Here is a 23,720-nt window from a genome sequence, read left to right as displayed (position 1 = left end):
AGGTACGTCGCTCGCTGGCCTGATTTTGCGGCAGCTCCCGCCATGTTCTTCTCCACAGCAGCAAATCCTCTTCAAAGGTCCTTCACAGATGGAGTATCCGGCCTTGTGGAGCCCTGGTTGGCTAAGTCCAAATGTAGAAATCTTTACCGCAACTTCATCCAACAGCTCCCTGATAATGACGCCTCCTCCTTGGACACTGGCTGTATCCTTCCTACGCTGATACTTTACCTTCTAAGACATTTTTTTTTTCATTTCTTCTAAGTCCTAAGGTAAGCACTGACCAGACCCAATCCACTTCTTGTATGCAACACTGCTCCTACGCGGTCGGCCATGTTTTTTTATTTTGCCTCTGTCTTCCATAACTAGCTATCCCCAGTTCATGATCTCGTAGGTGCTAGTTTTTACCTTAAACTTTAAAAATGTATAACTCTGGTTCTACTGATTGTTTTTTTTTTGTTGTCATTTTGTTGTCTAATAATTTAATAAAAGTTACTATATTTTTCCAAATTGGTGTGAGATATTTTTTCCGTTTGTGTTCTGCACAAATACTTTACACATTGTCTCTAAGTTAAACCTGACTGCTTTTTTGCTAAGCTTACCAGATTGCTAAGGACAGGTTAATTTAATTACTTTTGTTGTTCATACTGGCAGGGATTGTGGCTCAACCAACAACCCGATAACCAACAAACTAATTTCTGACACAAAAGGAAGAAGCAAGGTTTAAAAATAACCAGAATTAGTCAAATTAAGGGACAGGAATTGTATAGTATTGAAAGAAGGAGGCATGAGGTGGAGGTAAAGCTACGCAGCGATTTAATTCAGCCACCCCGAGCACTTGGCAGTGCCAGCTGCGGCCTTCTGAGGAATGACTTTGGGCACCGGCCTTATTATTTTAAAATTAAGCAATTTTCAGAACAAGATTTTAAAAGCAAAAAAATCCTAGACAATTGCCGACTGCATTTTCCCATTACATATTTTTGTTTTATTTTTTACCTCGGTGCACACTACATGAGTTTTATCACAGCCGTACTGAATGCACTAACCTTCATAAGATAATGTAAGTTAACGAGTATAATTAATGTATTACCAAGAACTGATTGATTCAGAATAATGAGATCTCTAACCAGGCTAAAGATAACATAGCTGTATTTTCTTACTGTGGTACGCTGGTACTAGGAGAGCCAATAACTGTGTTTCTCACACTTTTTCCAGAATCCTCTCGCACAGTCCAACACCATCCTTCCCCTGTCCTTGGTGGAACTGGCTGGCAAACTGCAGGATGGATCCCTCTCCCCGGAGAGCGTCCTGTATGCCTACATGGGAAAGGTGAGAAAAATGTATTGGTGCTCACATAAGCCTTAATTTTGTAAAAAAGAAATTTAATTTAACTATTATGTTTTGCATCAGAGTTATTTTTAAATATACCAACAGCACTGTACTTATGACATTGTTTTGGTTGTGTTCTGTGCGAGAGACTCACTATTGTGACTAGATAAAACTTGAATAGGTGGGAAATTCACTAAAATAACAAAAACTAGGATGAACTGTAGGGAGACGTTTGTGCCTAAAGACTTTGAAAGCTTCAACCAAAAATATGCGTTTGCCTAAAAATGTATTTATCTTGCTTGTTCAAATGTTATCATTTTGATTAAACAAAATTCGATTTTTTTTTCGTTATGTGAAAAAATTACGGTATTTAGGTGGTCATTACAACCTCGGCGGTCTTTTAAGAAGACCGCAGAGGGACCGCAGTGCGGAAGACCGCCAGTAGTGGCGGTTTGCCGCTCGGCGTATTATGACCATTGGCTGCCCTCTGTCGTTTTTCCGACGGAGAGCCGCCAACAGCCATACTTGCGGGCGCCGGGGAAGTGGAGGTTGCTCCACCTCCACCGCCACGCCAACAGAACACCGCCAAGCTAATCACGTCCTGTGATTCTGCGCGGTGGTGTTCTGTTGGCGTGTGGTGTTGGCAGAGCTGCCCCCATGGCTACCGTCCCCTCCCGGAGGATCGACGGAACAGGTAAGTCGATCGTCCGTTAGGGGAGGCGGGTGGGAGGGCGTTGTGTGTTGTGTGGGTGCATGGGGGTGTGCGTCTGTGTATGTAGGGGGGGTGTTGCGTGTTTTGGAAATGTGTGCTTGTCTGTCTGTATGTATGTCTGTATGGATGTGTGCGTGAATGTGTGAATGTGGGTGTACGTGTCTGAGTGTGTGTGTGGATGTTGGCATGTATGTCGGTGTGTGTGCGTGTATGTGTGTTGGTGGTGCCTGCATGCGTGTCGGGTGTGTATGTGTAAGGTAAGGTCGGGGGGCGGGGTGGGGAGGGGGGCCCTGCCACCTTTGGGGAGTGGCAGGGGTGGTGGGGGGTGTAGGGGAGGGAGTCAGGGTGGAGGGTGGGGGAGACCCCTATCAGTGGCAGGGAAGGAATTCCCTGGCACTGATAGTGCTTACCGCCATGGATTTCATGGCGGTTCCTACCGCTGAAAATCCACGGCGGTAAGCCGGGTCACAATACCGGCGGCGGTATTGTCACGGCCGCCGGGCTGGAGACCCAGGTCTCCAGCCCAGCGGTCGTCTCCGCCCTGGCGGGCGGAACGGGGAAGCAGCGGATGACCATGGCGGTAACCGCCATGGTCATAATATTAAAAAAAAGACCGCCAGCCTGTTGGCGGTCTTACCGCCGCTTTAACACCGTCCGCCAGGGTTGTAATGACCCCCTTAGTCTTAATGCAACGATTTATATAGCTAGTCACACAGATGTCCTTAAAAAATCAATTTCATGTGATGGAATCTAAGTCAGAACCGGCCATCTAAATCAAACTTAATTTTACGAAAAACAATCAGAAACTTTGAGAAGCAAATATTCAACGCAATCACTGCTTCTGTAAAAATAAATAATCTTCAAAATCTGTGCTAGAGTGAAAAGGGTTGAGGGGTCTCTTTCAACATGTTTTTGTTCACTGTCTGTATAGGCACCACAGGATTGAAGGATGCATCAATAAACATTGGCAAGCAAGAAAGGAGCATGTTCTAAATTATATTCTCTAGTCCACCCTTTACTCTTTGCCTGGAAAACTTGAGCCATGATGACTTTCAGTTACCACCACACTTCTAAGCCTGTTTGCGGGCTGGGATGATATTCACACATGTGCCTCACATCAAGGACCTTCAAAGACATGGGGCTAGGGGTGCAGGAGGTTTGCAGCGGCCCAGAATAGCCTTGCAGGAGTTTAAAACGAAAATGATCCATTTATCTTGTAGCATTTGCTGGACATTCAAAGGCAGAGGTCAAATGTCTGGCAAAGCTGGGAGCCTGTGGAGGCTCCCTCCAGCTCGGCAACACAGTTGACGGACTGGAGACAGCCTACAGCACTCCCTCTCAGTGCACGTAACCCTGTGGCCCCGCCTTTTTAAAAGAAAACGATAATAAACATAGTTTATTATTGTTTTCTTTAAAATGTTTAGCAGCTGCTGCTGCTGGCGGGGGTGATGCTCCTCCACCCATACAGATGAGCCACTGAGTAGTGAGTTGTTTTTAGGGTCGAGCCTGCGTCGCATGTACTTGCGCATGCGTTTCGCTAAGCGAGACGCTTTAGGAATTAAAAAGGGCTCGGAGGCCTGTCGACGTCACGTCAGTGTCTTTTATTGGCTCGTGGGCTTGCCGGTTAGAATCTGCTTGATTTCATTAGTGGAAGGCATGCATACATCATGCCTTTTCCGGTGGATAGCCCTCCTCGAGCGCATCGACCAAGTACAGAAAACATGCGAGGCTCACTGTTTTCGTCCGGCTCGTGGCTACTTTTTCTCTATTTTCCCAGCAGGATCTCGCGTGGCAGAAGTCGAGCGTTTTACATAATATCGAGCCTGTTACACAGTTCATTACACTTTTTTCCGGTTACATATAATTGCACTTTTGCCGATAGGTTTCATTACCAATGAAAAGTCCAGTTAGGAGCTTACAACGCTATCAGCTCTAACACGAGGAAACACGAGACCCGTTGCATTGCAAATGCTTGTTTTAAGTAGTGGTCGTATGCCCCTGTTAGTTGGGTGGCATGCCTAAAAAAAGGAGGGGAAAGTGTGGGGGTAGTCAGATATATACGCTTCTGTGAATAAGAAGATTGTAACACCTAGCCTGAATTTAAATGGTCTTTTTTTTCACCCATTCCAAAAACATATAACTAGCACTGGAAGTTACTGCTGAAGAAAGACCGCTTTCCCAGCTCCCAAGTTGTTCAACTTTTGTTTATGACCTTTGTGAAATGGGAACTTGCTGTTGGTGTGCAGTGGTAATATTGGATGATGTCCACCTCTGGCTTCAGTTGGGATTCATGGCCTAACACAAGCAGTTTTAGTGCTACAAGTGCACAGTGGTAATACAGCAGTCTCTGTGCCCTTCAGTAGCATAACGCAAAATGATGGACCCCCAATGCAGAAAGAGATGGAGGGCCCCTCATGTCTCCCAAATATTAATTGGCTTTGGGCTGAATGGGAACCCCTTGGATGGCCGGGGGACCCTGGAGGGTCACAGAGAATTCAAGGACCTGGTTTATTCCTTGATGTCCTTTCTGTAATGCAGAATAAGCTGTGACTGATTGCCTATTTCTGGGGGTGTACCCAAAACTCCCCCCTGCCATCCTAAATGAAAATTAGATCATTCTGCTTCTACTTATATGTGACTCAATAATGAAACATGTAGAGGGATGTGTGCTGTACAAGGAGAGGCACAACACATGCCACCACTTTAAGTCCAGTTTGAGACCCTCAGGTTATTGCAAGGGGCACAGGAGGTGCCACAAAAACTCCACTCTCACTCCTGAGGGAGTAGTAATGTCCTGCACAGTCCCCAGAAGAGACAATTCAGTGTGGATGGATTTACATGGACTGGCTCTGCATTAGTAGTTGCCGGAATGAAGTCTTTGGAAGGTGACGAGAGATTGCACCTTTGCTTGGGGACTCCTTAGTCACGCTGAAAAGGTTCCTGTTCTCTCCAGCAGACCACTATATTGTGGCAAATTAAACTACCATGCTGTGCTGTGCAGTTGTGAACCAGTGCAGTAAGCTGGTTACTTTTATAATTTATGGCGTGCAACACACTTTGGCATTGTGTGCCAGTGTAATAGGCTAGACCTAATGGCGTGCAACACTGTGTTGCAGTTTGTGCCAGTGTAATAGGCTGATTCCCTTCTGTTGCTGTGTGAGCTATTTTAATAGGCAGGTTCCCCTGACTGTAATGGCTGTGACACTCTGTTGTGCAGTGTACCTGTATAGTAGACTGGACATCGTCCAGTTAATAACATGCAAAACTCTATTGCGCTGTGTCGCAATGTAGTAAGCTAGATCACCAGCATTTAGGGGGGTCCCACACTCTGTTGCACTACGCACCAATACAGCAATCTGGATCCCCTTGTAACTAATGACATGCCATACTTTTTGTGCGGTGTGCCAGTGTACTTGGCTGCATCTCGCCTTCTATTTAATCAAGCCCCTGGGCTATCTCTCGGGTGATCAATCGATTGATTGAAATGAAATTAAGTAAACTTATTGAAGCGCACAAATACCCATAGGCATCAAGGCGGCAAAGATTGTGCTAGACTAGAAGAAAGAGCAGACTCTTGTCGCAAGCCTCTCAAGGCCTGCATTTTATAATGTAAAGAGCCAAGATTTGAGTTTTTTTTTTTAATAGCCATGTGGCTTCTCAGCTCGTGACGTGATGGGGAAGAGAATTCCATATTAAGGAAGGTATTGGGAATACTTCCTCCGCTTGCTAAAAGGCTTATTGGTCAAGCGATTATTTTGTCTCATTTTGATTATGGCAACGGTCTATTCCTTGGTTCCGCCAAATATGTAACAAGGAAACTGCAGGTAGTCCAGAATGCTGCAGCACACCTTTTATTAGACATCCCAAGGCATGCCACAGCAAAACCAGCCCTTGCATTGCTCCACTGGCTCCCAGTGGAACAACATATTAAATTTAAATCTTTGTGCGTGATCCACAGATCATTACACAATAGGGGCCCCCCTTTGCTAAAGACTTTAGCAACATTTTATAAGCCCACCAGAGACCTGAGGTCTGCAACTGCCGCTCTTGCAACAATTCCTAAATTAAAAAAAACTCGATGGGGTGGCTCTACGATGACATACCTGGGCTCTAAACTGTGGAATTACCTCCCTCTTGGGATTAGACTAATCAGCCATGAATTGGATTTTCGTAAAGCTCTTAAGACTTGGTTGTTCGAAGATCAGCTGCCTTTCCGCTTAGTCTATGGTTACTGGTCCAGCGCTGGGAGTCCTCTTTGTAGCCATGCGCTATACAAATACAGTTAACATAACATTAACATAACATAATTTGGTAGTAGCCACCGTGAAGGATCTACCTTTCCATCTCGCTTGTCAAAATTTGGAGACCACCACCAAATTCTTAGTTGATTGATTGATTCAGCACAGTGTTGCAGTCTCTGCCGGTGTAGGGGGCTGGATCCCCTGCACTGAATGGCATGCCACATTCAGTGGCACAGTGCATCAGTGAAGAAGCTGGATCCCGCTGTGATTAATGGCAAACTACACTTGTTTACCCTGTGCGCTGGTGTGGTAGGCTTGATCCCCTTGTAGTAAATGGGGTGCACCAGTGTGTTACACTCTCTGTGAGTGTAGTAGGCTGGATCACAAGCCTTTAATGGCATGCTGCACTCTGCAGCTCTGTGCACCATTGCGCTATGCGGGTTACCCTAACATGTAATGGCTACTTGTGCTATGTACCCTTGTAATAGGCCAGATCCCCGGTAGCTAATGGCCTGCCACCCCTGTTCTGCTGTGCGGCAGTGTTACTGGTGGGCAGCACTCCGTTGTGTGTCTTGCCCTAGACACCCCCGTGCATCTGGTGCACAAGAAGGAGTCTGAAGCACCTTGCACAAGCCGGGGGCAGAAAGTTTAGTTTCAGGAGTTGTTGGACCCCGCAGTTAGGAGCCAGTTAGACTAATTTATGTCCTGCTTAACGTTGCCTCTCCAGCAGGGGCTGCAGTGAGCCTCAAGTCTACTCCACCGGTGAACAGGGGGCTAATACAAACGAATATGATTATTAATAATTGACCTTCTGATGTGTTTTCCAGTTACAGTTGGTTCCTGATGGTCCTTGCTCTAATGAGGTAAGGAGGGTTTACGTTCATAGCAAACAGCTATGGGGCTGAAACGAGCTATACAGAGATGACTAACTTAAGGCGGGCTGCACGAAGAGTTCTGTGTTTGCAATAAATGTCCATCCTTCGTTACATTTATTTCAGGCCCTGGAGGTGAACAAGGAAGTAAACTGTTTGACAGATTTTCTACAGGAATGCGAGTCTCAGGTTCAGGAACTGAAATCAAAGACCGAGAAGGGACCTCTTTATGGAATACCATTCAGCATAAAGCAAGCCATTCCTTGCAAGGTATCTCATTTGTTTTTTTTTATCCAAATGTACATTAATTTCTTAATTTTAAGGAATCGCCCAACAGATAAGATTAGGTCATGCAATGCTATTGAATATTGTTTTAATTTATTTATTCATCGGGTTCTAACCTTGCCTGATATTTTTGTTGTCACATTCTTTAGAGGATAAGAAATGTGTTCTCCAACATACTCAAATGGGGCCATAATTAGGGCTTCGCAATACTTCAAATGCCAAAAAGTGATGTGACATTGCCAGTATTACGCAAATGCAGATTTGACATGTTGCACTATTTTTTAGCTTACAATGTATCCGTGTTTACTGTTTGAGTCCAAGGGCGCATTTCGAGCTAAAAAAAAGTGCCAAGTATCATGTGATGCGAACCACCGCTGCTCGCGTTCGGTTCTCTTCCCGTGTTCCTGTGATAGGATTTTTACCCGAACAAAGGGCATTTCGTGTAGCAATCATTACCCGAAATGCTGTAAGTAGCAAGATTACACCAGTGTAAATGAAATTGCACATGGGCCTGGCCTGTAGCATTTGTTACACGGTGAGTGATGATGTTACATTGTGAGCTTCAGATTCATACACATGTATACATTTTAGTATATGTTTCCTTACCCTACATCAATGAGGAGGGCAGAATGCGATGTGGTGTTTACTGAGAGCCATAAACATCACATATTCAGAATTTCTACCCTGGATGAGCGCGGCGCAACATGCAGATTCAGTATTTTTTATGATAAAAAAATATGGGGGTCATTATGACCCTGGCGGAAGGCGGAGAACCGGCGGTAAGACCGCCAACAGGCTGGCGGTCTTACTTTGTGGAATTATGACCATGGCGGTTACCGCCATGGTCATCCGCCGGTTCTCCGTTCCGGCCGCCAGGGCGGAGACAACCGCCGGGCTGAAGACCTGGGTCTCCAGCCTGGCGGGCGTCACTATACCGCCGGCAGTATTTGGACCCGGCTTACCGCCGTGGATTTCCAGCGGTTTGAACTGCCATGAAATCCATGGCGGTAGGCACTATCAGTGCCAGGGAATTCCTTCCCTGGCACTGATAGGGGTCTCCCCCACCCTAACTCCCTCCCCTACCACCCCACCACCCCTGCCACCCCCCAAAGGTGGCAGGGCCCCCTCCCCACCCCGACCTCCAACATCACTTCACCCATACCCACACGACACGCACGCAGGCACCACCTACATACTTACACGCACACATGCCAAAATCCACACACACAGACATACACCCACATTCAAACATACACGCACACATCCATACAGACATACCCACAGACATACACGCACTCATTCCCATACACACAACAGCCCCGCAGGCATACACGCACTCACACAGCCCCTCTACATACACACACGCACACCCCCATGCACCCACACAACACCCCCCGCCCCCCTCCCCTCACTGACGATCGACTTACCTGGTCCGACGATCTTCCGGGAGGGGACGGAAGCCATGGGGGCAGCTCCGCCGACACCACACCGCCAACAGAACACCGCCACGGCGAATCACAGGACGTGATTCGCTGGGCGGTGTTCTTTTGGCGTGGCGGTGGAGCAACCTCCACTTCCCCGCCTCCCGCCAGTATGGCTGTTGGCGGCTCTCCGTCCGTAAAAGGACGGAGAACTGCCAACAATCATAATAGGCCGAGCGGCAAACCGCCACCACTGGCGGTCTTCCACACGGCGGTCCCTCGGCGGTCTTTAAAAAAGACCGCCGAGGTCAAAATGACCCCCCATATGTTTTGCTTTTTACCAAGCATTTTGCACCAAAATGTTTTGGCAGGTTTGGCGAGAAAAATTTGTAAGGGGGAAAAATTGGGGTTCGATGATTAAACCACAAGTTGTAATTCTGATCTCTGCAGGAACTCCTGTGTAACAGGGCATTTATCTTTCCTACCAGAGATGGCTCTAGTCATCTAGCAGGAGTATAAAACATGCACATTCCCTTTGGATCTCTTATTCCTTTTTTAAAAATTTTGTTAGTTTGTTTTTCTCAATTTCAGTGTGATACTTAATTGTAATAGTATATGCGTCATTTACTTAGTTTCTCAAACGTGCACATAGGGATTTAGAAGGGTTGTTTAGAGAAACCCAGTATTTCAAACAGAAGGCATTGGATTGGACAATGCAAGATAATGAAATCAATTACAGAAACCATACAAAGCCAAAGCTAGCACCCAGGGAGGACTTAAGGAGACACGTGGATCGGTCCAGTTCAAGAAAAGGGTGAATGGGAGCTATTTAAAGGTGGTACGATTAGCTCAGGAGGTGGTGTTCCACATGACCTGTACGGAGGGTATAGAAATACAAATTATTTATTGTTTCAAAGCATTTCTTTTAGCATTTTATAAAGCAGAATTATACAGTGAAAAGTAAAAGTATATGATCTGTATACATGAATAGTTTTCCCACTGGGGGCCCTATTTGAGGCATCCTTTTTTACCAAGCCCTAGGACGAGCATCATAGGCAAAATGTGTCACCCTTGCCTAGTTCCCCTATTGAGAAAAATCACCTATGGACAGGAAACCATTCACCCTCACACTGGCTATGGATGCAGTGCATAATAGTTGTACCTCTGACAAAAACTGTAGGCAAAGTTCGTTTGTTTAGTACCGCCATCAAGCAAGGAGTCCAAGCCTTAGGTTGGGTCCAACGATGGCACAGCTGTTGGCTCCAGAACTCTGGTCATATATTCTACTCACACATTGAGATTTCTGAGATTATTACACATACCGGGCACAAACTTGCTTTGGCCTGGCCGGACAAGCGTTTCTACAACGCACAGCTGATTTGCTAGTAACTTTGGCCAGTATCTTGACCTCAGCATTCAACAACAATATACGTCTATGGGAGTTACAGTCCATTCTAGACTTCCCATCCTTATGAGTCAGCAACGTGGTAGCCATTCCTAAGTCGTGGGGGTAGCCCTCCCCCATGCACATTCAAACATTAAAAGGATGTGAGCCTCTCTTGAAGCATTTGAAAAATTTTGCAGCGAACCAGAGAGGCCTGGGGACCCTGTCACTCTCTATTGTGCTGTGTCTTCTAAATCTTCCTCCACTGTCAGTTGTACTGTGAAGAATACTAACATGCCAGACCTAGTGCATGATCTATATAGTTTATTTCACAGAGTCAAGAGAACTAAAGAAATCGCCTCTTAGCCTCAAAGCATTCCAGGGTCCACCAGTAGTCCCAGAAAAGCTCAAGGAAATGTGCATGCTAGTGCAAAGTTCAATTTCCATCTTCTAAGTGAGAGGGGCTATGCCTCTATGGCATTGTGCTTTAGTTTAAATTCAAATTTTTTTGCAACAGAAGTTAGAATAACGAGTCTAACAGACCAATAGGTCCACTTTGCCCTGCAAGCATCTGGAATTGCATTATTCCACGTCAGAAAAACCCAAATAAATAAATGTAGCATTGTCATACTTGGAGTTCCACTAATCTCAATTTAAGACTTTATAATCTTCAACGAGAACGTAAAAGGCAATGTTGCTGAATCATGGGAAAAAGCCCCATGCACTACTGTCTGCATCTGAGAAATGTTACCCAGATCCATATCTAACCACATGCAAGCTCTTCACATTTCGACACAGATATATAAGTGGGCAGAGAGGCAGATGGAAGCAGGATCTCAACAAAGGCTAAGCACATGTCAAGAATGCGTTAGGACACCTTCTCTGTGGAATTAACTTGGATGAAAACTAGTACTCACCTAATCATGCATCTATTGAGGGATATCAGAAACAATACCAAACCTTCCCTTTTCCTAGTGAAATGCAGCTAGAGCAACAGCTCATCAATATGTGTAAGAAATATATTTGATTCTGGAGTAAGTACATAAGTGACCTTAGATAGATGTAATCACTGGGGATAGTACAGGCACCAGACCATTCCCCTTTTACTGGTTAGGAAGCAAAAAGCACAAGCTTCACCATCTGTTCCAGCTAAACAGAAATGTCTAAAATCGTTAAGTTAGCAACACAGACCTAATTGGTTTTAGTGGTTCTGTCATTAATTTAAAGTGGTTGATTCTCTGCCAACTTGTGATACTCTTTCTTTAACCATGTGGCCATGTGTCAGTGTCACTAACGGTTTCGTCTTGGGTCATTTATAACTTTTGATGATATTCATCATTCCTCTCTTGAGTCTCTTATAGTCAGGACCACTGGACCAAATTATGCTGCAGGGTTAACTACATTTTAAGGAGCAAAAAGGCAGATCATGCAACCTAATGCAGCACATTTTGTGTTAGCATTACTACATTATTTTGTTATTTTTCACCTTAACAGTGTCTGGGCAAGGGTTTCATCTCAGTACCAGTTTAACATCTAAATTCAGTAATAAGTAACTGAAAGATGACCAGTCGAAATTGCATAGGGCCCTCCACTGGGCAGCAACATGGGTCGCCATGATTTTAGCAACTTTTGATCCGTTTGAGCTAGAAACTAAATTTAATTTTCATCAAAGCCACAGATTATGCATCAGATAACGTACTATGTGGCAAATGCGGCAAATCTATAAGTATGCAGAAACTGCCACAGCAACAGAAACGCAGAATTCCAGGGGCCCGCTCATCATCCAACATGCAGTGGGCACTCAGTAGACTGGTGTTCCCTGTACTCAAAACAATGAAAAAGAGGAATCAAGTTTCCTGAAATCTCTGCCCAATCACTCTGACCGCCCCTCTCCTTAATTTATCTTGAAGCCATCACTTCATAGACATTCCCTCTGCCAGAGACTTTGGGGTGCTATCCAATTCTGTTGTTCACTGAGAGCCATTTGTCATGGCAGCCAGACTCCACTTGGCCAGTATTAGGACAATACGACCCCCAAATTTGAAACTACCAAATCCCCAGTGATGGACAACCTAGAAAACTAAATAAATTACATACAGGGTCCCCCGTCGCTATCCACTCATGTCATTTTTTTGAGTCCTGAAAGTACCATACCTCCTATCGTTGACATCAGGTTTCATAGCGATGAGTGTGAAATAGATATTTTGCAGTCTGGTTTTCAAATTAGTCTATGGATCATCAGCTGCCAACTCCTTGACACACTGGGCTACATTTCATTCAGGACACTCCCCTCTACCAATGAACACCTCTTAATAATTTCTAAGTTTATCTCCACTTCCTCCAATTTCTGATCCTATCCCCTATTAAGCCAACACAGGCCACTGTGAACATCCTTACTGCTTGATCTCAAGATTGGCTTCAAATCTCATTTCTTTTACATTGAAGTACACCCTTGCATTGCACAGTCTTCTCACCAGTTCCTAGTGTGGTGAATACATTGACTTTCATGTCTAACACTGTGTGTGTGTCTTATGTCACGGTGACTACCTTTACCATCTCATTATCTGCCCTATATATTTAAATCTTAAACACTATAGACTGCTGTGTAATGGTATGTGTAATGGTTCCTACATACATTGTTCCTGTTTTAAATGTTATTACTTTTCCTCAAATAAGAAATAAAACCGCTCAAGGTTGATGCCTGGACAACAACCTCAGACGTCAATTAGTACAAAAGAAATGCATCTACTGTGTTTGATGCCATGTACATAAGTCACAATAGGTGTAAAGAGAGTCCGCAATTATCTATGTGGTTCGGGATATTCGTGCTCAAAGCTACCAGTACTGCTCCCATTGCATCTCAAGTGTAACGGGGCGCAACCACATTAGTCAGCATTGGATGCCTGGTCGAACCTCTTTTTAACTGTTTCTCCTTTATCGGTGAACGTCAATTCACCAAAATGGCAGGAGTAGCAGAAGTGACATCTTACACCCTTTGACCTTTCATTTTCACTCACACTCACACGTTTCCACAAACACACATTTACACTTACACACATACTCTTTCTCAAATAAACACACATTCACCCGCAAGCACGCACACAACATACATTTTTAGGCACTTTTTTTTTACTTACCTCAGCTGTCAGGGAAGGCCATATACCAGCTAATTGCTATCCCTTTGTACTACACTAACAGTGAATAATTAAACATCATTCACTGTTAGTGTAATAAAAAAGTTGAGAGAAAACAGAGAGTAGAGCTTAAACCGACGTCTTTAAGGATGAAATGCCACTGTGTTCCTGGCACTGAGATTGCCACCTCTGAGGACAGGAGTTGCTAAGACAGTGCCAGGGGTCGCAAAGGGCAAGCTAGGGGTCGCAACTGCAACCCTTAGCAACCCCTAAATGACGTCCATGCTTTTGTCATCAATGCATGTCAGTGACAACATCTGGAGTTTCTGTTTCTGAGTGTAAATATCTGAGAAACTTCACCCCAAAAGATTGGAGAGAGATCAATTAACTCAGAAACAATGACTCCATAATTATTAAATCCTCAGACAAAGGTAGAAATATAGTAATCATGGATCAAGATCAATATATTGAAAAGGCTCAGAATCAACTGTATAATTGTGATCATTATGAGAAATTAAGAGGAAATCCAATTATGAATCACCAAAAGAGATACCGTGGAGATGTTAAATGTGTGGTTGGAGAACCAACTCATTGAGTATGAAGAATATCAATATTTGAAAGTAGACTCTTGCAGGATTCCATGTATTTATTTCCTACCCAAGATTCGTAAAGACAAAAACTGTCCGTCTGGCAGAACGATTGTGAGCATGATAGGTTCTTTTTTTGAAAACACCTCAAGATAGCTAGATCTCTTCCTTTGTCTATATGTCACAGAATTACCATCATATTTGTGGGACACTACGGATTCTCTGTCAAAGATTGACAATATTCCATGGCAAACTAATTATCTTTTAGTAACAATGGCTGTTTCATCATTATATACATCTATTAAACACCAATTTGGCATTGAAGCCTGCAAGTACTTTCTGCAAACACGTCCCTTTGAATTTGAACAACACACGGAAATGCTGGTGACTATGTTATCATTTTGTCTAACGCACAACACTTTTCTATTCAACAATGAATTATTTCCTCAAACACAAGGCACGTCGATGGGAACAGCATTAGCACCAACATACGCCGACCTCTAAATGGGCTGGTGGGGAAAAAGAAGTGACTTGGTCTGACGAAATGAATAATTACATGGAAAATGTAGTGCTTTGGGTCAGATTCATAGATTATTTATTCCTTATTTGGGATGGACATGAGAACAAATTTCAGGAATATATGAATGCACTGAATAAGAATAATCTGAATATACATTTGGTCTCAACATGGAATAGAACTAAAATTGAGTTTCTGGATGTCCTGCTGGAGGTTAAAGAAGAGAAACTTGAAACCACTGTATATCGCAAACCGATAGCATGTAACTCAATATTACATGATAACAGTGGGTAGTCCCAAAGCACTAAAGTGGACCATACCTTACAGTCAGTTTTTTCGTGCTCGTAGGATTTGCTCAAATTATCATACATTTGAAAGTGAAATACCAGCAATGATACAAAGATTTTTAGAGAGAGGATATCCACAATAGCTTCTCGCCGATGCATACAAAGGAGTCAAATGTAAGAAAAGGGAGGATCTACTTTACAAATAAAAATCCTTTGGTGCCCACAAAAACAAAGTGAAAAAAGAAAATTAGGAACAACCTGGTGCCAGGTTGTTCCTGGAATGTAGTTGCCAACATCAGGTGATTAACAACGTATTGAAACACAACTGGCATATATTACAACAAGACCAACACATTAGAACCAAGATTGGCCAACATTTATGAATAACGTATCGAAAAATGAAATCATTAGGAAACCTTTTGACACAGAGTCTATTTATCAAAAAGGACAAGACGACCTGGTTACTAAGGAAGAGTCTTGGTTTCTGGGGATGTGGTCATTGCAAAGCCTATAAATATGCCATCAACATGCAAACTTACGAAACAATGGAGGGGAAGATCATCACTATCACAGATAGAATCACATGTGAAACAGATTTTGTCATTGATATCATACAATGTGGCTGTCAGACAAAATATGTGGAAAGTACCATCCATAAGTTAAAGATTACGTTTCAGCAACATCTTCGAGCCATTAAAAATCATGATAGAACATACCCACTAGCTAAACACTTTTGGGAAGTTCATGAGGGTGACTACAGTAGCCTAACCTTTTATGGGATCAAACAGATCAAGCTAGGTCCTAGGATGGGAGATAGAACACTAGAACTCAGAAGAGAAGAATCTAAAATGATTTTAACATTAGGATCAGAGAAACCGTGGGGTCACAATTTGGATGCGGAGCTGCTTGTGCATCGCTAAGAAAGAGGGAACTAAATCATAATGAGTTGAAATCGAAGATGTCTAATATAATGACAACTCACACTCAATAATGAGGAATAAAAGACAAATCAAACATCAGTGAACATATCGCAGACCTGAGTTTGCAAGACTTTGTCTGTTGGTAAAACTATTGAATTGTAAATATGATTAACAATAAGGATGAAAAACTTTGATGTATGTGGCGAACTTTGCACAATAATATGTATTTATGTGAAGTTTTATTGGGTTACTGCACTTTAGTGGGTCACATAGATAGAGATGTTTGAGATAAGTCCAATTATTGTATAAGATCAATTTGACTATACATTAAGATGATATTTATGTGATGTTGAAGTGTGAAGCAGGATGACAGTATATGGGTAGCAAATGTGTATATATAGCACTTTACTCATTGCATGTACTGTATGGCATAGGAAATTATGGTTTTGGAGAAATTTCAGATAATTCCCTCTCAGCACTGTTACACAATTCGGGATATATTTATTAATATGTAGAAACAAATGTTCATGTTTATTGCAATTTGCACAGCACATGTCACTTTATTAATGTTCAAAAAGTAGTGCCAGGTTGATCCTGGGGAAATTGGATCCCATAAATGGCCATTTTTACGCACAAACACGTATATCTTGGTAATATCTACGTATTTGAGATAATTTGTCATATTGTACTTGTACGAAGCTGTGCACTTTATTTTTAAGGGGGTTGAAATAGAGTTGAATGATATAAGATGCATTGACAATGAAATATGTGCATGAATTTGATGGTAATGTGCCATCATGTTTACAATGTTATATAATTTGGAATATGCATTTGATTGTGTAAACATAGTTCAAATAGATATGACACATTGTGCACACCTCGCTTTTGAGTGAAATGAGATATAAGGTGCATTGACAAAGAAATGTGTGCATGAATTAGATACTGATGTGCCAAAATGTTTACATGGTTATACAATCTGGAATATGTATCTGAATGTGTAAACATAATCTTAGTAGATATGGCACACAGGAGGCACACCGTTGTTGAGTGAAATGGGGATGTATTGACAATAGGACAAGCGTATGAACTGGAAGCTTATATGCCATTATGATAATATTGTTAAACAATTAGAAATATGTATGTGGATGTAAAAAAAATTGTTTTTAATCGATATGACGCATTATGCACATTTGGCAATACAGGTGGAAGGTAGATATTGGACATAGTCACTATGTTCTAAACTCAGAGTATAAGGGTTATATACAATTTTTAAAGAGAGTGGAATACAGTGTTGTAGTCAATAGATAGACCTGCTCTATATGTGCGGTGAGATAGTGCATGGATAACACTAAGTGGGATTCACAAATATAATATACTAAATAGGTGACATGATCGGGTTTTAAGGATTGTGAATGAATTTAAACATTGAATAATAAAGATGTGGTAAACATAATGAAATAAGCAACAGAAACAAGCATAATAGATAATGTTATGGGTTATATCCAGATTGTTCATGTTACATTTTCCATTCAAAGATGGCCGAAATGAGATTCTCAACATTGTAGTCGTTAAAACAAACAAAGGACTCCACATTTATATTTAAGAGTTATGTGAATAGGATAATTGTCCAGTGGAAGGCGGCAGCCAAAACCATCAACACTTTTTTTTTCACTTGTGGGAGAAGCACTTAATAAATGAAATTTTAAAAGAACTTTTTGACCGATGGTCATTTTCTTTTATGGGAATTGATGCCGTGAATATGCGCAAGGGGTTGCAGCTGGTTGATGAAGTGGATTTTCATAGATGTGGGGAAAAATATATATATATATTTATATACACATTTTATTGCTATAGATTTTGTCTAAGTCCACAAAGCAGGCAAGTATCAAAAAGAAATGAAGTCCTGGAGCCTACATCAGTACTGCTTTAGACAAAGTAGTTGCTTGAGACTAGATCTAAAGTTGTACACAATGGAGTAGTTTTTTTCTTGGGTGAGATTTTGACTCAACTTTTCTCCGATTTCCAAGATTTCCCTAAGAACAAGTGAGGCATGTGTTGTACTGATATAGTGCTTGGAGGGAGCCAAACTTTTGGCCCCCTCTTTTTTTTAGATGGCACAAAGAGTGAACACAGAGACATTGCCATGGGCCACAACTTAAGATGGACCCTCATCAGAGAACAAGCAGCATTTGTGGTTCCCTACCGAACTGAATATTGTCTGGCTTGTACTTGTATCAAGAGGGCATGTCCAAAAAGCAAAAACAATGAGTTGCAGCTAACTTGGGGAAAACCTTAAGAACTTGCAGGATGTCGACAACCTGGGGACCTGTCTCCCAACTCTCTGCACCTGCTTAGCCTCTGTCTGCCATATTCACTGCTCATCATCAGCATTTCATAGTCCTGGCACCTCAATCCCCTGCATATTCCCTCCATTGGGATATGACAAGACACACAACACCCTCTAGGCAACACCTCTGTATGCTTCCCATTAGCTACGTTGTGCACTAGCACCACAGGCTTTCAGCAGTTGCCTCAGCAAAGGAAAACAGGTGATAATTCTGGCCAATCAATCAATCAACATGATTTGTAGAACACACTTATCACCTGTGAGGGTATCCAGGTGCTGGAGTCTGCTGTGTGGGGCATTAGACAAACAGCCAGGTCTTGAGACTTATTCTCAATTCCTGGAAAAAGGGAGAAGTTCTTAAGTGGATGGGGAGATTGTTCCGGGATTTCACTGCGAGGTAGGAGAAGGAGTGGCCACCGCAGTTGCTGCTGTGGATGCGGAGGTCTGCACGAGGGAGACATAGGTGGAGCACAGGTGTCTGCTGAGGCAGTGGAAGTTCAGTCGGCAAATGAGGCATGCAGGTCCTTGGATGTGCAGGGCTTTATAGGTCTATGTCAGCAGCTTGAATTAGCATAAGTTGTGTATGGGAAGCCAGTAGAGGTTTCCTAGGTGTGGGGAGGTTTGAGTATGTCTTGAGAGGTCCCAAATGAGTTTGGCTGCTTAGTTCTGAATGATTTGAAAACTTTTCGTGAAGTGTGTTGTGAGTCGTCCACGTAGAGCGTTGCAATTGTCTAGACGGCTGGTGATGAGGGCCATTATGATGGTAATTGTTGAACTACAGAGTTCCTCAATGGCAAGGTGGTGTCACTGCTGACATAATGCAGGCTTTCCCATGATGGTCATAATATTTTGCTCTAATGGGACAGGTGTGATAACGGGAGATCAATCCTCCTCTTGTATGCACTTATCTGCTTACTCTACAGTGAAGCAAGCAAAGTCATCCGGCCTCAGGTAGTTCCCACACATGTGGCCAGTATGCATGGCAAAATAGCATTTAGCAGAGTATAACTTAACACAAACTTCTTATTCATATACTGGCTCAGTGTGAGACCTGGTCAATTAACCTTTGTAGTGGCCCACTTCAAGGCCCTGTACCAGCCCAGAATACCATAAAGAGGGCCACACTTTTGTTTAGAAAATGAACGTGCCATGATTTTCTAATCTCCATCAGTTCAATTCAATATTAGCACTATTGCAACTGCAGACTTTATTAACTCCAGGCCCTTGCCAGACCCAGGCATGGCAGCACTATATCCTTTAATCAAAAGGTTGGTGTAGCAAACCTTCCTTCTCTGAGTGGTCATCCAGATTTCTCACCATTTCCTGGTGAAATTAGGACTCTGTGCACTGTGATAGTGTTGTTTATTGCTACAGTGCATTTGCTCTGTCCTAAAAATGTTTTTGGTAAAAATGTTTTTGTCAAATTTAACTGTCAATGTCAACTGTAAGACCATTCTAGATGGAGAAGAAAATGCACTTATGGCATGAAATTTAAATGACATGTCATATGTGAGCTGGGGTTTGTATAGGACAAAAATATTTATCTGCGTAAAGCACCTTTGATCTTTGGCTGGACTCCATTTTAAATGTAACACAGAGGCACACAGCAGGGGAAAGTGCATTTGCCATTTAGGAAGATCCAATTTATATATATTCAGAACTTGCCCCTAAAGTGTTCTTTGTAAGCCTACAGGGCTGAGCGTTAATATATGAAAATAAGGCACAGTACATATTGGGGTTAATGTGCTTTCAGAGTGAAATGAAACACAAAAGCATTTCATTGTGGTGCTCTGCTAGAATGTTTCCTGAACAAACCTGGATATGATTAAAATCTTTACTTTCCATCTCTGCCTAGGAAAGTGGGTGAAAAATGCTTCAAAGTTAATTTCCTCATAATTGTCAAAATCTGATTAAGGTGAAATTAGATGTTGATACCTTTAGTGGAAAAATAACTTCCTAAGCTAAAACTTGCCTAAAACCAGTTTTGCCATGAAGCTCCTATCTAGAGCAGGAGTAGAGATCCTTGGCTGGCAGTATTAACGACCTCGTTCAGAAGATAATGGCCTGCATTTGAGCCCAGGAAGGACAGGGTGGATTAACTATCTGTAAGTGGGCAGGAAAGGGCAGACTAGTGCTTTCTTTTGAATTGGAGATGCCAGGGAGAGCATCTCCTATTTATTATTAACCCTCCTAGACAAGCTTTAGTCGCAGTGGAAGGGAGAACAAGTTTGGACCCTTTAAGGTAGGAAGAGAGCCTATCTAAATAGGGGTTCTAAATAGGGGTGGGGAGAGGGATCTGAAGAGTGGCCTATTTGTTGACACCTCAACCACCACTTCCTCATGACATTCCTGGAGTTGAGAAGACTACACTGAAAGGCGATGGTAATGCTGGAAGAAAATGACTTAAGGGTGCCTGATTCTGCTGGATGAAGAAGATTCTGGACTTGTGACTCAGCTGGCCCACAGGGACTAGAATTTCTCTCCAAGTTTCAGGTGGCTGACCTGCTGTTTGCCTTCTCCAGGAACACAAAAAGCAGAAGGACGTCTGATTCCAAGGCAGCCAGCTGCCCACAAAGGACTGGCTAGAGGGTGATCTGGTTCTATAAGCCTACCCTGAGGTGCTAGGGGCCAACACTGGAAAGCACTTTCCCAGCAGTTGGAGAAAAGAGGGACTTGGCCACTTTTTTCACTTCCAGAAGACTGGTACAATTTGCTGAGCCTTGTCCAGGGTGGTTGCAACCTAAGCAAGCATAAAACATGTTCATCCAGCTCAGAGGCTTTTGTCACATTACCAACAGGCTCAGGTGCAGTTGTAGGAAAGGTATCCGGGATTGTAGAGTCCTGCCTGGCTAAAATTTCTATCCTTACCCGTTGATGGTTTTAGCATCAGACTTAGTGACTTTTTGGTTCTCAAAATCCATGGACTAAGCCAAGAAGGCAAATCTATCTGACCCTTGAGGTAATCTCAGTGTCTTTGAAATACAGCTTTGCCCCACTTATATTTTTTACTGCGATGGGAGATCAATAGCAATGTTACGACGTTGAGGGTCCCACATTTGCCATAGCTTTGGGCTTTGTCCCACAAGAAGATTTTGACTTTAATTTTAAAGAATGAGTTTGAATGTAAAAACGTTGGGATGATCAGCTCGGTTTATCCAAATCCCACTCTTTTGTTGTTGGCCTGAAATGATATCTTTGTATTGATCAAATGTAAACTCTTGATATTTTAACGGGGCTTTACATTTCTGGGCATCTTTTGCATTAAAAAGGTCAGAAATTCATATCTCGGTTGCCTCTCATCAGATTTTGATGATGTTGGTGCCTCTTTGTTCACTTTTTTTCTCTTTTCAAATTGGATTGGAAACTTTATTTTGTTTTTTTCGGTCTTTTAAAATTGTTGGTACCATTTGAAACTTAACTTGCATTTCTCTGCAGAACTGCCTGCTGCTTATGGCACAGATATAAAGCGTTAAGCAGATATTCTTATGAACTGTGGTTTAACCTAACCAGTATATATTTATTAAGTGGGTAGGCATACTGTTAGAAATGGGGTCGTTGGTTGACAGTCAGGTTACCCCCTGTTCAAGCAAGGACCCTCACTCTAGTCAGGGTAAAAGAGAATCACCCTCAGCTAACCCCTGCTTACCCCCTTGGTAGCTTGGCAGAGCAGTAGGCTTAACTTCAGAGTGCTAGGTGTAAAGTATTTGTACCAACACACACAGTAACTCAATAAAATCACTACAAAATGACACAACACCAGTTTAGAAAAATAGGAAATATTTATCTAAACAAAACAAGACCAAAACGACAAAAATCCAACATACACAAGTCAAGTTATGATTTTTTAGAGATTAAACTAAAAAATAGCGCTTAGAAACAAAAATGCTTCGATGAGATGTTAACACGGTGTCGTGACGGAGTCGTTCCCAACAAACCGACACCAGCGGCGCCGGACACGGAGTCGTGTAGACCCCCAAGTACAGTACCTTTGGTGAAGAGTGAAAACAAGCCGATGCGCGAAGTCGGGGATCGCGGCGTCTGTGCGAAACGTTGAATCCGTGCACTTCGAGCGGCGTTGGTCACGACATGGTGCGGTGACTTCCACGGAGTCGCGGACTTCAGCGGGGCTGCTGCAGCGTTGGGCCTGCGAAGAGCGTCGTGTTCCAGCGAAGGTCACGGCGTCAGGTGCAGGTGGCGTTACCAGATTCAGCAGCGGCGTCGGTCCGGAGTCGTCCGAAGTCGATTTCCTTGGAGTTCCACCAGCTTTCCTTTCAAGGGCCCAGGGACTGGATAGGGCACCACTTGTCGTGGCAGGAGTCTCTCCAGAAACTCCAGGTGCTGGCAGAGAGAAGTCTTTGCTGTCCCTGAGACTTCAAACAACAGGAGGCAAGCTCTAAAATCAAGCCCTTGGCGATTTCTTCACAAGATGGAAGGCACACAAAGTCCAGTCTTTGCCCTCTTACTCTGGCAGAAGCAGCACTGCAGGAAAGCTCCACAAAGCACAGTCACAGGCAGGGCAGCACTTCTTCCTCGGCTATCAGCTCTTCTCCAGGCAGAGGTTCCTCTTGGTTCCAGAAGTGTTTCTAAAGTCTGTAGATTTGGGTGCCCTTCTTATACCCATTTTAGTCTTTGAAGTCACCTTTCTTCAAAGGGGACTCACACCTACTTGTGAAATCCTGCCTTGCCCAGGCAAGGCATCAGACACACAGCAGGGGGTTGGAGCCGGCATTGTCAGAGGCAGGCACAGTCCTTTCAGATGAGAGTGACCACTCCACCCCTCCCTCCTAGCAGAGATGGCTAATCAGGAAATGCAGGTTACACCCCAGCCCCCTTTGTGTCACTGTCTAGTGCGAGGTGAAAAACAACCCAACTGTCAAACTGACCCAGACAGGGAATCCACAAACAAGGCAGAGTCCCAGAATGGTTTAAGCAAGAAAATGCTCACTTTCTAAAAGTGGCATTTTCAAACGCACAATCTTAAAATCAACTTTACTAAAAGATGTATTTTTTAACTGTGAGTTCAGGGACCCCAAACTCCACATGTCCATCTACTCTCTAGGGGAATCTACACTTTAATCATATTTAAAGGTAGCCCCCATATTATCCTATGAGAGAGACAGGCCTTGCAACAGTGAAAAACGAAATTGGCAGTATTTCACTGTCAGGACATATAAACCACATTACTATATGTCCTACCTTATCCATACACTGCACCCTGCCCTTGGGGCTACCTAGGGCCTACCTTGGGGGTGCCTTACATGTAAGAAAAGGGAAGGTTTAGGCCTGGCAAGTGGGTACACTTGCCAAGTCGAATTTCCAGTGTAAAAATACACTTTCAGATACTGCAGCGGCAGGTCTGAGACATGATTACAGGGTTACTTGTGTGGGTGGCACAACCAGTGCTGCAGGCCCACTAGTAACATTTGATTTACAGGCCCTAGGCACCTCTAGTGCACTTTACTAGGGACTTAACAGTAAAACAAATATGCCAATCATGGATAAACCAATTACATACAATTTACACAGAGAGCATATGCACTTTAGCACTGGTTAGCAGTGGTAAAGTGCTCAGAGTTCAAAAGCCAACAGCAACAGGTCAGAAAAAAATAGGAGGCAGGTGGCAAAAAGACTGGGGATGACCCTGCATAAGCAAAAGTCCAACACATACCTTCCTCCCAAATCAACAG

General features: G+C 43.2%; 1 protein-coding gene across 1 annotated transcript in view; it reads left to right on the top strand.

Moving 5' to 3' along the window:
- The window catches only part of LOC138293500 (vitamin D3 hydroxylase-associated protein-like), a 392,308-nt gene that overhangs the window by 80,709 nt on the left and 287,879 nt on the right, over positions 1-23,720 (top strand). The window contains exons 2-3 of the mRNA XM_069232738.1: positions 1,213-1,326; positions 7,278-7,421. Coding sequence (XP_069088839.1) covers positions 1,213-1,326; positions 7,278-7,421 — 258 coding nt within the window. The remainder of the gene's footprint in view (positions 1-1,212; positions 1,327-7,277; positions 7,422-23,720) is intronic.

Source organism: Pleurodeles waltl, chromosome 4_2 (genome assembly GCF_031143425.1).
Source record: "Pleurodeles waltl isolate 20211129_DDA chromosome 4_2, aPleWal1.hap1.20221129, whole genome shotgun sequence".
In the NCBI taxonomy this organism is placed as follows: domain Eukaryota; kingdom Metazoa; phylum Chordata; class Amphibia; order Caudata; family Salamandridae; genus Pleurodeles; species Pleurodeles waltl.
The sequence above is the reverse complement of the archived record's forward strand: the minus strand, read 5'-3'. Positions and strand labels throughout refer to the sequence as shown.